General features: G+C 47.8%; 1 protein-coding gene across 10 annotated transcripts in view; it reads left to right on the forward strand.

Annotated features, from left to right (window-relative positions):
• The window catches only part of fbrsl1 (fibrosin-like 1), a 267,754-nt gene that overhangs the window by 144,687 nt on the left and 105,816 nt on the right, over nucleotides 1-17,251 (forward strand). Inside the window, exon 1 of one of the 10 annotated variants that reach the window (XM_030358564.1) lies at nucleotides 12,277-13,257. The exons of the other annotated variants lie outside the window; for them this stretch is intronic. Within the exon in view, the coding sequence (XP_030214424.1) occupies nucleotides 13,177-13,257 (81 nt within the window). The 5' untranslated portion in view covers nucleotides 12,277-13,176. Of the gene's footprint in view, nucleotides 1-12,276; nucleotides 13,258-17,251 lie in introns of those variants that run through there. 10 annotated transcript variants of the gene reach the window in all.

Raw genomic sequence — 17,251 nt, forward strand, 5'->3', positions numbered from 1 at the left:
CTTTGATCTCCCCCACTGGTTGTTTGAAGCGGGGGGCTTCTCTCACCCATATCGCGGACGAGCCAAATGATATATTGCGACGCGAGACAGATTGTTTCACACTTTGAGTTAAGGTTTCCATATGGGGCTGTGTGGTGTGTGTGTGCGTGTGCGTGTGCGTGTGCGTGTGCGTGTGAATGTGTCCACATGTCTTCGGGGAGCAGAGCGGGAAATTGTGGCGGAGCGAAGGCAAGCCATGCGCTGTGAGTATGTTTTATGGTAATGCTCCTGTCTTAATGAGGCATTCCAGCCTGGCCCAGGCTAGATCTTCTACTGATTAGACAAGCGAGAAACCTGCGTCCCGTAGTGCTCCTGAAAGATTCACAGCCTCCCTCCGTCTCCAAGGCATTAGTAGCCATAAAGTGTGATCATTCCAAACTGTTAAAGTGCTCCCCGCAAACACGGGCGCTGTTTTGTGTTGTTTATTTGTTATTCATCTCGTCCAATTACCATTCTAAAGGGAGAGTATGTTGCTCTATGCCGCGCCGGGGGAATAAGAGATTAAAAGGCGACAAGGAAACATCTGTGACTGCGCCGCAGCTCCAACCGCCATCGCGTTTGCTACCACAGCCCGTCGCCTACCGCCAGGCATCCAAAGAGACAGCATCCATAATACGGAAAGGAAACAAGAAGAGAAAAAAAAAAAAGATTACAGCAAGAAACACTGGGCTGGAGTGGAGGAAAAGGGTTACCATAGAAACACATACCTCACATGGGTTTATGGGCTGCCTCCTATCACAGGCTATCAGGAATTACCATAAATCTTCCAGCAGTGGGGGCTGCGGGGAAGGTGTGCCGTGCCGCGGCGGCGGAGAATGACAATGTGTTGATCTCAATGCCTATGAGGAGACAAGCATCCAGGCTCTTTAAATCAAGAGGAAAATGGCCGATCTGATCCTGGCACCTTGGCGCGGGGACGTCGCGCGTTCGGAGTGCCTCGAGACAATGCGTTTCACTTCTCAAGTCTGTGAATAGATTTTCGTAAAACGGCGAAAGAAACGTAGTCGCCCCCTGCGCTCAGATTTCCACACCAGTTATTGTGGAGATGCGGGGCAGGAACGGATATTCCTGAGGAGGGCACAGCTATCTCCATGGCAGAAGATCTCTGATTTGGCTGCTACGGTGACTGCTAATCCAGTCCTCTTGTCTGGCAGAGTGCTCCCCGCTCGTCATAGTGCTTACAGAAGGAAGGATCAAACTGTGTCAGTGCATGCAGGGGTGGCTAAGGCCAAAGTGTTCCTCCAAGGCCAGGCGTTGGCTGACCATGACCTCTGGCGCAAACGATATCGGTGAGGGTGTTATCAGAGCGCAGGGGGGGTGGGGGGGGGGGGGGTTGCAAACGGAGTGCATCAGCGTGACCCTCGATGGGCGGTGAATATTTCACCTTTCCTCCGCCGGGCCCCCACGGTCTCAGCGTGACCCCTACTGCCCCCCCAAGACGCCTCCCCGCCACCCCTCCTTATTACCATGCAAGCATTTCACGGAGGATTAGCCTTAATAAATTACTTTCTTCTCCCTCGCTTCATCTTCATCCTTCTGTACCCTTGCTCTCCTCCTCCTCCTCCCTCCGTCCCTCCTCGCTTGATCGGGCCCCTCCCTGCCGCTCATCCCCTTTGGGCTCCTGAGCCTCGTAACCTGCCCTCCTCAGGGGCCTGGCCCCATAATCGCGTCAGTTCACGGCCCTCTTTATTCTGGCAGAATTGCTTAATTGGTATGTGTTCTACATAACTGTCTGAGTATTAGACTCACAAATGAAGGTTAGAACCTCAGTGCTTGTAATCGACTGAAAGAAATTGATTTGTGCTCAGCTGCCCTTCTGGGACGGGACTTTATGGTTCTCTGAAGAAATGAAGCTTTTATAATTGTGTGTTCTCTCACCCCCCACTCCCCCCCCCCCCCCCGCTTTCACCCCCTCCCTCCCGACAATTCGCCTTCCTCCCTCATTCCCGCTCTCTTTCTAATCGCCTCTGCTAACTGCTTTGTTGACATTCAAAACAAAAGACAGGCCTTTGGATCTTAAAGGTGATGTGCCCAGTCTCCCATGTTGCATTGCGCCTGGCTTTTTTAAATGGCAAAGTGTGGTAGGTGCAGCATCCATACTAGTGAATATATGTTTATGTCCCTCATTGTCACTAAAGAAAAGCAAATCAGAATCATGGGAAAATGGGCTCACTGATTGTGTCTGGTTATGCATTAGCTTGGAATCCTATTACCCAAACTAAATTGTGTACAATTCATCCATTCAGGACAACCTTAAGACTTTGGGTTGTCCTGAATGTTTGAATCGTGCATTCAATGTTTCTTCGGTTGATGTTTCTTCGGACACACAGAGAGAGACGGTCATATTCTATGGCTGAACGACTGTCTTAGACGAAGGTAAGAGTGCTTTTCTTTTGCATAGTTTATGCACTGACGCCAGACATTGAAGACAACATTTTCCTCTGCATTAATCAGTGTCTGAGTCTTTAGCTCCCCCCCACTGACTGTTTTTGCACAACCAATTCTACAATCATAATCATAAATATAATGTAGTCATCTCTCTGAATGATAATTCATACATGCAAATATGTAAATGTGTATATATAGTCACACCAATGTCTAGGAGAAATAAAGCATATGCTAATTTCAGGTAGAGGTGGTATAAGGTATTATTTTCACAAAAAGTAAACTCTCTGATGGGGAAAATGAGCTGGAACAAGCTTGGACTTAGTCACACTGGAACTGTTAGTCACGCACTGTTAATTAAATGTAGATTTGGTTATGAAGTATATGTCTGCTTGCATGTGTTCCTGTTTGACGGAAACTCAGAGTCAGAGTCAATGTACATAACAAAGCGGAGTTTTTTGCTACACATGTTTTGATTAAAAAAAAAAATTATATATGCTCATGTAAAACACATCATGCAAATGTTGTGTGTTTCTGTACTCGCGGTGGAGTTGTCTTCGCAGACTGCGAGTGTTTGTTGTTTATTGCTCTTGTGGTGGATTTGCCTGCGTGAAGTTACGCTTCTCTGGTGTTTAGGTGAGATTACACATTCCCTTCAGGTGATATCTGTGTCTGTTCTGATAAGTTTGGCAGAGAACGAGCACATTCACGGCACTTTGATGTATTTTCTGCCTCTTAGTTTCTTAAATTACTGTTAAAAGAGACATTCTTGAATACTGATTTTGTCAGTTGAATTTGGTCACTTTGATCACATGAACCTATATAAAAAAAAAATATGATGATATTATTATTACATTATATTTTTATCTGACATGGATAAGCTGATAACCAAACTAGAACCATTAAGACATAGTCACATAAAGATACACATGGATGGTATACTTTAGAATGTATTCTGAATTGCAGGTAACTTTTTCCATATTAGACTTATAGACAGAGTGAAGGCATGAAATGACCCCATTAGAGATTTGAACATAGGATACTTAAAGTCCTCACACATTATGGTAGCACGCTAGCTGGTATAGCTGCTAACACACGTGGTGATACATGGTTTCTGCTCTTCTGTTTCGAAAAGTAGTCGCTTTAATATCTAAATAAATCTACAAAACATGTCTGACAGTAACTGATACAGTATGTCTTTTTTAATTTTTTTAATTTTTTAATTCTTTCTCAAAACACCAGCATAGTCCGACAGTAAATTTACCACTCAATGTCCCTCTCCAAACCATGTATTCTCCCTAGTATTGTCACTTGTTCAATCTCCGACTGCCAGTTTTAGCAGCTCGAGAATTGACGGTATACATAAACAAGTGTTAACCCTACCCCAACCCCCTAATTAAGTCTGCAGGCTTTAATGGTGTATCACAGGCATCAGTATTCAAGAGACAAATCTCTCACTGGATCCAGGCTAAGATTATCCCAGCCCTTAACATCTTAGCTAAGCTGGTTAACACCTGTTTTTATTGATATCTTAACACCATCCTAGGCCTTACGTGTTTGTTGGTTTTCAAAGGATCTTCTCATGCTCTGTTCTGTAGGCTGCCCTCTTCTAATCTAAGCACCAGCCCCATGTAAATTACTGGCACATTTCCCAGCATTTTCTTTTTTCCGGACAAAGGGTTGCTTGTTGGGATCAGGACTTGCAAATCTGTGAATTCTCTCAGATGTTTTTTAGCATTTACTATTACATTCTATGTTGATATTATAGGCTGGTTTCTGCAGAAATTAATGATATATTCATGGGTGCATCAAATGAGTGATCCACAAAGCCTATGAAATTAGATATGGCTATCTAAGTATAGGTTCATGTAAAGAGTCTCCTTTTTTAATTGCCTGTAATCTATAACCGTATTCTTTTACACAAGCCATTGCGACGAACAATAATAACCTGGGGACTTGAGTCTAGAGACCTCCACACGGTACAGAACTGACTCTTTCCCCAGGTCAGCTCTAAACCATATGAAGAATATCCCAGGATTTGCCTAAATTAGAAGGAATGGATCCTTAGTGGCATTCGAGCCTGGGGACATCGGTGATACAGTTAACTTTCTTTCTGGATCAGAGCTCACCAGTCAGCCACATTAACCCCTTGGATGCACCAAGCCTGTGATCCGTCTACACTTGATCCCTCTGCACTTAGATAGACAGGACTGACTGGAAATACATTAGTCTCACCACCGGCCCTACCTCCCCCGCCGGGCCCACTCACAAAATCATCTGTAATACGACTCTTTCTCTGATCTCCGATAGGCTTTCGGTGGTCACATGCTCTATTTATCCTATTCTTCATTTCGTTCAGCCCTATGGGTGTCATTAAATACCAGCGCCCCGGATCGGATCACACAGTGGCAGCGGAGGAGGGCCAGGGCACAATGAGACGACTGTTAGGACATCGGAGATTGTAAATGACAATCGGCTGCTTTCGCTTGTCAAATACGGACGATAATCACTCCCGACAAAGGTGCGCCGAACATGCAGGGGAGACAAAGAAAACAAGTGTCTGGCTTCATTAGGACAAAGGGAGGGTGAGCAGGAGAGCATGTGACAGGCCAGTAACAGCTCATTGTGCCCGATCTCAAGTTTCATACATTTCCACGGCACTCGTTAAAGGACGTGTCATCGCTGTCGCCGGGCGCTAACTCGTTATCTCCTCGACGTTGCAAAACACTGTAATTAACATTCAAAAACTGAAACTGATCCAGCAACTCTCTTTTCTCGTCGCTAATTGCCAAACCATTGTGCCTGTTCATAAGTGGGCCTTTTGTGTGTGCCCTTGTAAGTACATATTTGTGCTTTGCTTTGATTATAAATAGAGGTGAGGAAAGCGGTTCACTTCAGCTCAAAGGTAAAAATAATACTCCTGTATATTTCCAGACAGTTGGCCTTGAGTACCAGCTTTTTTGATTAACCTGGGTCTGAAAAACATTGCCCACAATGCACTGCAGACCTAGAAGGTCTTTTCAATTCCTTGTAGCGCAGAGCTGCTGAAGTCCTGCATTGATGAGGATGCCTATAGCATGCACCTGTTGAAAGACATACCATGTAATTTCACGAGCAAAGTATGCATCGAGAGCGCCTGCTGTCAAATTCACAATCACTGTAATTATACATTTCAAGGTGATGCAGGCCGGATCAGAAAATGAGGGATATCATTATTTCAATTTACTCTGTGAACAAACTCTACATCATTCCCTTGGTTGCATTTCTTTACAATTCTCAATTGGAAACGCATTGCAGTCTGGCCAATCCCACCCCAAAGGCACTCACCCACAAACCTATGCTAAGCAATACATGCACACACACACAGGCACAGCCACACACACACACATATGTATACTTACACAAACGATCAAAACTCTGTTTTTCTGTTCTGCCTGTTTTTAGAAGGAAATGTGTTTGTTTCCCCACTACCCACTCCTGCTTGACCTGAGCAGAGCAGCAGCCGTCACAACAACGCCTTATGAATAATTAGTCTGGGTCAACCGATACTCTCTTGCTCCACACACACACTGCTGCCATCGACTCCCAGAGTGCCGGCCAAAAGCCGGTGAACTGTGCTCAATTCTGCTCAATAGAATCTAGTGGAGCCACTGAAGCCCTTGTTTGCTTGAGGTAACTAGCGGGATGTAAGGCGATACGTGGGAGGTAGGGGGAGGGGGGGATGCTACCCGGGAGGGCAAGTGCAAAACGTCTGGAAGGTTCATCAAATTAGCAACGTGACCCCCGGCGAATGTTTGGGTAGACTTCTACGGTGGTCCACGGAACAGCAATGTTATTCACCTGGTGTTTTATCTGCTAGCTTCTGCACCGCTACCACCAGGGGATTCAGAGCGGGGAATGGCTGGGTAAGGTTTCCCGGAGCTAAGGAGGCCCAGGGGTGACAAACAAAACCAAATGGCTGCATAGTGTTTCTTGTTCTGGTTTCATGTTCCGGTCAGAGGAGGTATGGCCCAGGTGTCTAGGGATTAGGATTGATTACAATAAAACCATGGAATGAAGGGATAGACGAGAAGCTTGTTAGCTTTTTTGAAAGTATAATCAAGATTAGGAACCGGGTCTTTAGGCACTCAAATTGGTTTGTGACGTGTTTTGAGGCTAGCATCAATCAGTTAGGGTCTCCTGGCGGTTTCTGCATTTAGGTTCGGTGTTTGTTTAGCTGTGGTTCATCTCTATTTCATCTGCTCTTTTAGCGATTCATATAATTTGTGTGCTTTTTCAAAGAATTTAGGAGATTATTCGTGTCCGTGTCAGTTTCACACCACCTAACCTCGAGCCACGCTACCATTATTTTGCCTAGTTTGCTAACTTTGTCCTTCTTTTCGGTTGCAGTTCTGCAGCACTTGGCTCCGTCTCCCAAAAATAACCATGATTTACAATGAATCATCTTGCCTCTAAGAAGGCCCAGTCCTCCTCTCCTCAGCAATGGTCCCATCTAAAGCACTATACCAGACCTAAAGACAGTTTTTATGAACATCGTAAACAGTGGTGGTTTCAGAAGAAACAAACAAGTGCTTAAAGGATATGTTCCAGCTATGTGGAAGTAGCTACTGGACGGTGGATATTTGTTTGTTTTAAACGGAAAGTCTTGCAGTCAGCCTAATACCACATGCCTGTGTTCATTAGAGTTCCAAGTCCTATTTGGTCCATGGGAGAGCCTATCTCTTTGTAGGTTATTGGTTTAATACCATTAGTCTTTATACAGCATCAACATCAGCTGATTCAGCGAGTGCACACAAAGATGTGCCTTCAACTCAACCACGGAACCCTTTGCTTGATTTGTTTTCGTGCTCTTATCACATTTTACCATGGGCCACGACATTTACAAGTCTACAGACACCACACTTTAGCCGTTTGACACACATCCAACAAAGAAGAATTATGAATGAATTAGCTGGGCAAGACACTGCCAAAGTGGGCTAAAAAGGTCTTTTGTTGAATACTTTGGAATAAAAAAGGAAATGGTCTTGAGGGTTTTCAGAGGGAAGTAAAAGGCGATTAGGGGGTAATCATCAAATGGCTTTTTATTTTATTAGACTGATCTAATTTTAATTTGGGCTAATGCGACGAACAATATCGGCCATTGATGATTGGGTGTCTTATGACTGACTTGATGCTCTTTACTCAACAGTCTTGTGTTTTCGGTTCAGCGACAAGGCTGAGAGCGGCACAAGGGTATTTAAAAACCGCTGCATAGGGCCTTCCTTTTATTAACTTTTTTTCAGCCACAAATTTTCTTCAGTTTATGCAACCACAATCATCTTACTATCTTCCAGACATTAACTGGAACACTTCTGTTTACAGACCTGTCAAGGATTCATGTAGTAGCGGGATTGTTATTTTGAAAATACATTCACCGTTATCTCTCCCAGCCCAAAACTTGCAAGATATTCAGCATAAAATAAAATATACTATATATATAATAATATCCGGAGTCCTTGTTCACTTTTTGGTTTAAGGAATTTCTCCTGATGGAAACATTTTTAATATGTGCAGCACTGATATTGTAACACAACGATGGCTAACGCAGCAATGGCTAAATATCATCAACGATTATCCATTGTGTTGCTGTTTTTGGATGTATTGGATGTATTATAGCTACATCATGGTTGACGTCAGTGTTTGCGCAAACTTTACCTTTCTGGTAATCGCTGGCTAGTTGTTGCGTCCTCTCGCAAAACTCTGGGACAATGATGGTGGTACCCAAAGCAGGTTAGCCTTTTATGGACATGATATACCAATGGTGCATTTCCAAATAGCACTACATCCCCGTCATATGAACTTCTCGTTCACGTCATCTTTTGACACCTCTTCTATGTGTGTATTTGTTACACAAAAACACACATTCCTGGACAAGAACCCCTATGTATTACACTATGTAGGTTACTGTACACCTGACTAGGCCATCCACTTAATGCCTCAATGTCCCATTCAGAGCAGGTCTCTTATCTGCGCAACCCTTTCACACGCTTGTGATAATGGGTTAAAAGCCAGTCTGTGGTCACAGGAGGCCAATTAAAGGTCAGCCCACGGGATGCTTTCAGCCCCCAGTATTGGAGAATGGAGCGGTATTGAGTTTCCTCCGGGCTTTAACCACGCCCGGTCTTTGTTGTGATCACCCTCTCCGCCACAGTGCTCCCCCTGTTTGTCTGTGCCATTGTACCGACCCTGTTTACACAGTGTCCCATCCCATAATGAGGGGCCTTCCCAAGCTGTGTTTAAACTGAAGACGGGGTTGACTCGGGTTAAAGACTTAATGCACACCTCTGATGCATTTTGCTGATCCCGGTCACCACAAGGTGACCGGGACATGTGTTTGGTTTGCTTCTCTTCGTTCCTTTTGTTCATTTCTTCTTCCTTTCTTTCTGTTCGTCTTATTTTCTTGATAACTATCTGTCTTTCGTTCACTCTTTCTGTATCCCCTTCCAACCTCCTCCCGGCTTGTTCTCTCTCTCTCTCGCTGTATTTCCATCTCACCGGGCTCCCAAGACTCCTCCTCCTTTGCCCTCATTTCCCCTGAATTAATTGAGTTCTCATTTTTCTGAGCAAAACTCCTGGGAGTGCTGTATGATGAGATCAGGATATAGAGACACAGAGAGAGTGGGAGAGAGAGAGAGAGAGAGAGAGAGAGAGAGAGAGAGAGAGAGAGAGAGAGAGAGAGAGAGAGAGAGAGAGAGAGAGAGAGAGAGAGAGAGAGAGAGAGAGAGAGAGAGAGAGAGAGAGAGAGAGAGAGAGAGAGAGAGACATAGAGAGAGAGAGACATAGAGAGAGAGACATAGAGAGAGAGAGAGAGAGAGAGAGACATAGAGAGAGAGAGAGAGAGACATAGAGAGAGAGAGAGAGAGAGAGAGAGACATAGAGAGAGAGAGACATAGAGAGAGAGAGACATAGAGAGATACATAGAGAGTGGGAGAGAGTGGGAGAGAGAGAGAGAGAGAGAGAGAGAGAGAGAGAGACATAAAGAGAGAGACATAGAGAGAGAGAGAGAGAGACATAGAGAGAGAGACATAGAGAGAGAGAGAGAGAGAGAGACATAGAGAGAGAGAGAGAGAGACATAGAGAGAGAGAGAGAGAGAGAGAGAGACATAGAGAGAGAGAGACATAGAGAGATACATAGAGAGTGGGAGAGAGTGGGAGAGAGAGAGAGAGAGAGACCACAGGGGCCTCAGGGACGAGGCCAGTCTCAGAGGCAACTAGGCAATAGTTTCCTGGGGAAAGGCAAGGGCTCCACTGAAGAGCCTCATATCTTTATCTGCTCTGCAGGGGCCCCTGTGGTCGCCCCAGGGAGACCTCGTAGGCCTGTGGTCAGGGTCAGGCAGACAAGCCCCCCCCCCCCCCCAACTCAACCCCAAGAGGCCTGATGCTGTCTCTTTAAGCTCTTTGTGTCTGCCGGAGCTTTCCATCCCAGAACCCACACACAACTCCGAGGAAAACTGAGAGTGCAATGCTACCGCCTATCCAGACTGTTTGGTGGTGCTGTTCCCATAGAAACCAGACCCACGCAGGACGCGCCGTAATAATGTTTCCTGAGCTGAAGGCGACGTGCAACCTTTGACCGTACCCTCCCCTGAACCCTTTCAATTATGCACCATTACAACTCCTATCCCTGCAATATGCATGCACAAGTGCATGCTCCTCTTTGAGTGTCTTGGGTTGCCCGTAAGTTGAGATAAACTCAGTTGTTAAAGCCAATTGGCTGCCTCTGTTCGTCAATGTCACTGCCGGGGAACTCAATAATTCAGAGCATGCCGTTAATGAGCTCCCGGTGGGGCCCGTCCCTGAGGAATCCCTTTTTTCTTTCCTCTCCGTGCTTCAACTGTAATGTAGTTATATCTCATGTCAACTTTCAAATCAATTACATTTCTATCTGATGGCTATGTAATGGCGCCTGATTGAGTTTTTGGCGCGGTAGCCAGGGCTTCTGAACCCTGAGCCAGTCAAAACAGGAAGCCTCGCTAAATGAAAGGGTATTTCAGCCTGATTGAGGCCGCTGCTCTGTAACCACGGCCGTGATTGCGATGATAACAATAGCAATCTGTGTTTTCTCAGCTCTTGTGTATTTTCTGGTCGGTGTTTTTTAGGGCCAGGGGGGTGGGGGGTTGTTTGTTTTGGGTCCCTAGATGAAACATCTCTCAAAGGGGCGCAAAGAAAACATTTACAGTGCACAATATGCAACGGCTTATTTGATTATTTCCAGCATGTGTAATTTGGCTGATGTAATCAAAACCGTAAAGCTTTAGCAAAACTGTGGAGGGACTGGACGAATTACAGGACAGCTGTTACAGTATCCTGTATACACTGTTCGGTGTCCAGTGTATCTTTGGCTGGCTCTTAATATACAAATACATGCCGTTTTCTGGACCCTGTTATCCAAAGCGCATTACAACACCGTACCCACGGGTTAGCCCGGTGTGAATCCCAACCTGGCAGTGCTACTAATAAGCTATACCAGGAGGACTTCTCCTGTTTAGCTAACTCCTGAGAACATATTTTCCGTGGATGATTTTCACATAAATTCTGATGAGGTGTGTTTCTCGGCAATAGGACTTAGTCTCCCGGTGGAAATGTAATCTCAAATAAAGTCTGCACTGAGCAATGATAAACTAGTCTAAACTCGGCATACATATTCATCCAAAGAGGTGGAGGAGGGGATGGGTGGAAGGCAGTATGTTCCAATGGACGGTTGAATATTTGGATGAATAGCAAGTTTGGTAATGGGTGAGGGATGAAGGCTGACCGGCTGGATGGAATGGTGGATGTTTGGATGGATGAATGGGAGCCACTAATAGGGAGATAGTGTGATAAGTGAGGGAGAGGATGTGGCGGTAAGGTGTTTCAGCAGCTAAATAGTGATGAATAGTGGCTGCTGTCATCAGCACTAAGCATAACAGACAGAGCTAGGCGGTCGGGGCTCATCCATAATCAGCAGAGATAGGCTGTCTGTATGGCAAAATAAAATCCCCCCTCCCTGCAATCGGGAGAGTCATTCCAATCCGTCTTACTGTTTCTTTCTCATCGTGGCCTTTCGTGAACATGCACTTGTTCTTGTGAGGGCTGTGCTCACCCTATGTGTCTTTTCATTGTCTCTCTCTCTCTCTCTCTCTCTCTCTCTCTCTCTCTCTCTCTCTCTCTCTCTCTCTCTCTCTCTCTCTCTCTCTGTATTTATCATCCCTTCATTTTTCCTCGGCCTCTCTCTGGCTCCGCTCCTCTGGCTCTTTATCTTTTATTTTGTATTAACGACCCTCCATTTTGATGCTGTGGGGGAGCAATAGGCAGCCCATCCACGATCTCGACTTTCATTTCATGGCTTCTGGAAATGGATGTTTTACTGCTTTCATTAAGGCGTGCAGCAGTCAGCGCAGTGTTTTCCCCCTGAAGTTTAGCTCCGTGGACCTCGCCATTAGAGGACATTATGGCCCCCAGATTTCAGGGCACAGTGGAACACTGTATAATTTGATTAGTGTTATTAATCAAGTGGAATACCACTCCACCCCCCCTCCCCCTCCCCGAACCCCCCTCACGCCTCCTCCTCTCTCTCTGTTTCATCTCCCCCCCCCCTCCTTTCTCCGTCTCCCTTATGCCGCCCCTACCCCCCCCCCCCCCCCCCCCCCCCCTTTTCCCCGCGATTTCTCCCACCAGCACCACCTCCCACCCACTGCACAGCACTGGCTGAAGGCAACCAGGGAGAAAGGGAGAGGAAGGGAGAGAGAGAGAGAGAGAGAGAGAGAGAGGGAGGGCGGGGGGGGGAGGGACAGGCACCCTCCCCCTTCTAAAAAACAATGATTTACCGCTTGTTTTCTTTCCCCTGCGACACCCTCTAACCCCTCTCTGCCCGGGACATAAATCAATTGAGATGAAAGTTCCATAATTGTGCTTGCTGGGAGGGATTTGAGCGAAATTGCGCTATGAATTTTTTAAAGGAGAATTTTTACTAGCTGTTTCGGCGAGAGTTGAGGCGGCGCAGGAAGGTGAGGCCGTAAGGATTTATGGGGGCCGGGATTCTTCATTACTGAAGTAATTTTCTTGCAAATGATAGCGAGGCACCCTGGGGGGGGGAAAGCACAGCCCACCGTTCCCCCCAGTCTAAGGGAGCGGAGACCTGCTTAATCTCCAGCGTTGGGGGCCTCAAGGAGGACTAGTACCATCTGCAAGGGACACACTCCATTGGTACTAATGCTAATCCTCTGCGGTTGTACGTAGTTATTTATTTTATTTTATTTCTTTGATTACAATCAAAGAGGGATCGCGTTCCAGGTTTATTTTATTTCAGGGTTTGGGTTTGGGCATTGGTGTTCTCCGAGAGAAACCTGTGGAAGTAAATCATCCTTCATCCATTTTTCCTTTTTTGTGTAATTGCATATAATCCATTGGAAGCCAAAACTAAACATGCACATGGCTTCTACTGGGGAGTAAAACTCGTGCAAATAACATGCAGGAATGAAGCAGGAGTATAAGTAAGATAGAATTATCCTCGTACCGCTAGTGGTCCTTATTGTACTCTGTCTCCTTCCTCTTTTGAATAAGACCCTTATTCCTGGGCTGCCGTCTTACTCACTTCTTTCAAACAGAGATCCATCGTTCTCCAAACACAAGAATCCTTTTCATTCTATCCTTATATTGCATAGCAACCACCTCACCACCCTCTGCTCCAAATCAGCCTGTGCCACCATTTTGGTATTTTCTCCCCCTTCCTCTATGTCTCATCAGTCCAACATGGAAGACATTTCATCTCCATCTCTTTTGGGCCGGGGCTGGCAGCAGTGGTCCCTCCTCAAGGTTAGTGTGTCCAAGATGCCAGCATTCATTCAGTAGCCTGCCTAGCGCCCACTCAATTTTACAGCCCAGTAGCCTGAGAAGCAGAGGGGGTCAATCTTTCCTTACCAGGCGAGGGAAGGCGAGGGAAGGGAAGGGGGCAGAGTGATTGCCGAGCCTGTCACCTATTGAAGTGGATCTCATTCCGGGGGCACTAACAATTTAAGACAATTAGTCGCTTCTCACTAAGGCCAGGCCCGGGACTCGAATCGAAGGCCAGAACGAGACAGAAAGAGAGCGGAGGGAGGTCCTCCAAGCTTGGCTAAGCACCGGCATTACAAGAGCTGTTCAGCGGAACGGCAGAGCGGGGACCGAAAGGCTGAAATGGCCCTGAACTCTGCTGGAACAGCTCTTTGGGGAACACATTTAGCGGTGCCCTCCGAGATTGCGCAGAGAGACTCTGTCAAATGCCTGTGACGCACGGGTGGATGCAATTTTTTTTATTTCGGCCCTAGCCGTGTTGCAGAACGGTGGGCTGAAATAAGCATGGAGTTATATGTGAACGTGATGTGTTGCTTTAAAAGCACGCCTTGCCTCTCATTTATCAAACCTTAGAAGACGTACCGTTCATACGATTGGGGGGCAGGTATGCACTGGAATGCTGCTGTGTCCTTGTGCGTTTCATTCCTTTAAGGCAAACTAGGTCAATCACAGATTGTCCCTTAAGCAAGTCTCAATTATTAGTTTGTCTTTGAAAGGAGTTGGGCTGTCAACCCCCCTGCCCCACCACCACGCCCTCCCTGCCCAGTAGCTCCCGGGGCCAGAGCTAAGACACCACATGTTCCAGAACACAAAGCGAAGCATGACTGAGATGGGCGGAGTGTGGCGGATCGGGGGGTGTAAAAAGGGAGAAAAAGTTTGTCCTGGACCCTCTGCGGAGACGCAGCGTGACCAAGCGAGGTGAAGGGGATGAATGAGGCCATTCAGAGGGCCTAATGAAAGGACCCCTGCTGGGGCCTGAATGAGGGTGGACCCCTCTGTGCCACACAGGCGTGCACAAACCAGTGACCTCGAAAATTACCCAGGAAGCACTTTGGGACAGTCGCCCCAGCAACAGGCTGGGGTTCGCATGGTAACCAGGCGCTTCAATCAATTTTTGGCAGCCTCTTAAACAGGGCAAAGGCTTTTTTGTTCCGCTATGAGAGAACACCATGTGAAATCAACTTAGAGGGGGCACCGCTACCTCAGACGCACACACACACGCGCAGATGCACACACACATGCACCCACACACACACACACACACACACACACACACACACACACACACACACACACACACACACACGCTCATACACGAACAAGCACCCACACACACAAACCCGCACACAAACACAAACACGTGCTGGCACGCACACACACACACACGCAACAACAAATACACACACGGACACACGGTGCCAGTTTTCTAAGAAACTGGCACTTATTGTCCCATGTGAAAACATCCAGGAGCTTTTAGAGGTGTAGCACACTCTCTGTGCCCTCAGGAGCTGTTCCTCTGGAAACACAAAGCCCTCCTTGTCTTGCTGCTTTCTAATACCTACCGTCCAAGGTTCCCAGTGTACGTACTTTAAGTGAATTAGCGTCCATCGGCACACAGCCACAGCCCTGGCTGTCCCCCGCCCAGAAAAGACGTGATTACAGAGATCCCAGCAGCCTAAGGGACCGGACATTACGGTTTTACAAGCCGGGTTTTAAGCACCTCGCTTCGTTGGACTTTATCCGCGTTTATTTGGGTTTTAATATATTCCTCGTCTCTGTGCGCCAGAGGCACGCGGGTCATTGAAGTTCCATTCCTGTCTCTCCGCTCCCTCGCCGAGGAGAGGGAAAAAAATGAAATAGAAAAAACTTTTGACAGTGCAAAATGACAAGCCGCCCGTGCGCACATCTCCCCATGTCAAGAAGTAATGAGACGACGGTGCTGCTGGAAATATCACTACAAAGCACGGCAGCCCCAGCGCCGGTGCTCACTGCACCTTCAAACGCCGCCTGCCTGCCAACCGGGCTCGCCTGCCTGCCAGTCAGTCTAACGCAGAGGCAAGGGGGGGGAAGAGAGAGGGGAAAAAAAAAAAAAAAACACACAGAAGCGAACAAAAAAACAATCGGAATTCGAGAGCGGCGAGAAGCGGTGAGGAAATGCTCCCCGCGTCGAGACGAGCGCACGGACGAGTGCATACGCGACGAGGCTTTTCATCCCGAGAGTAATTAGCCAGCCGACACGATTTTACCCTCCCTCCCCCCCGCTTCCACCGTCGTTCGAGCGCGTTCGTCAAACGAGGGTTCCTTTAGGATTCGCACGGGGAGAAGGCTGGTGGATCTATTCAGTTATAGCTCGAAAGTACACTGAATAGTGTCTTTTAATTGTGCCGTCGCTAACAAGCTCGGCGCTACTGTACGAAACCCTTCGACACCCCTGCCACCATCACTGCCCCCAACACCCCCACCATCACGACCCCCACCACCCCCACCATCACCAGCACCAAACACCACCACCAAACACCACCGCCAGCCTTCCCTGCTGCCTGTCCCACCCGCCACCCTCAGCCTCTCAGCTCCACCAACGACGGCAGGAAGGAAAACCTAAAAAGATCGGATTACCATTTCACATCCGTCAGCCTGTCGCCGCGTGCGTGCGTGCGTGTAGACGCTCGCGGCCTAATGTACTGTAATGTAGAATTACAGTGCCTGAGATCACATCAATCTAGACGGCCTCCTCCATCCGCCAATGCCTGCCGTTCATTTGGAAATCGAATGGATCGACATCGCCTGCGTTCATTTAAAAATAATTGATAGACTTATTTCAAATCGACACACTGGCGTTCAGCCGGCTCTTCTTCTTCGTTTTTTTTCATCGAGTCGCTCCCCCTTTCGATTCACTGGAACGAAGCCCTCGTTCAAGGCCTCCGGGTGCCATGGGGGTGGAGTTGTCTTTGACGTCTCAAACCGTGTCTTTTTCGTCCCGTGAAAGAAGATGAAAAAATCTGCAGATCTGTGTCGGCGGAGGGGGGGGGGGGGGGGGGGGGGGGGGGGGGGGGGAGAGGGCACAGGAATTAGACGCTGGTGAAATCAAAAAGCCTCCAACGCACAAAGAGCCACGCGGAGACGAGGAGCCACCAAGCGAGGGGAGCGGGGAACAAGGAAGATGAGATGAGAGGCGGGAGGAGCTGGAGCAGGAGGCGGAGGAGGTGGAGGAGGGGAGGAGGGGGGGAGGAGAGGGGGGGGGGGGGGGGGGGGGTGTGACGAGGGGCTGAGAAAGCCCCGGCTCATAAGAATCAGTATTATAACAACATTAATTGATGCTGCTGAGGGGCCCATATGTGGCGGCATATGGACGGGCCGCCCCAGAGGCCTGCTATAATGGACAGCCCGCGGCAGTGCACACACGTTGGCACCTTTACAAACAAGGGATGTCCCATTAATATGAAAGACTCACAGGGAGCAGGAGACAGAGGGAGGGAGAGACGGAGAGAGAGGGGGAGAGAACCTGCAGAGATAGACAGAGGGAAAGATGGGGGGGGGGGGAGGCTGGGAGAATGATGAGGGGGGAAAGGAGCAGTCAGCCATCTTGACTCGCTGTCTGTATCCTGGGTTGCCGTTGCCATTGTTGGAGGAAGAAATGTAAGAAAAAAAAAAGGATTGCACCCGGGCTGTGTTGTCGGGGGAGGGGGGGGTCTTGGCAACGCTGGTTGTTAATTACAGCAATAGACGGCCCCGCCCCCCTCTGTCTGCCCAACTGTCACACACGCACATACACACACACACACACACACACACACACACACACACACAGACACACGCACACGCACACACACGTATGTACCCCAGCAGTCCAGGTGATTCATGGCATGCTGACAAAGGTGGCGTACACGAGGTCTGCTCAGCCTCCTCCACCACGCCCAATCACAAGGCAGATCATATTTACGACTTCCCGGCTGCGACGGCTAACACCCCCCCCCCC

The sequence above is a fragment of the Gadus morhua genome, chromosome 6, assembly GCF_902167405.1.
Source record: "Gadus morhua chromosome 6, gadMor3.0, whole genome shotgun sequence".
Classification (NCBI taxonomy): domain Eukaryota; kingdom Metazoa; phylum Chordata; class Actinopteri; order Gadiformes; family Gadidae; genus Gadus; species Gadus morhua.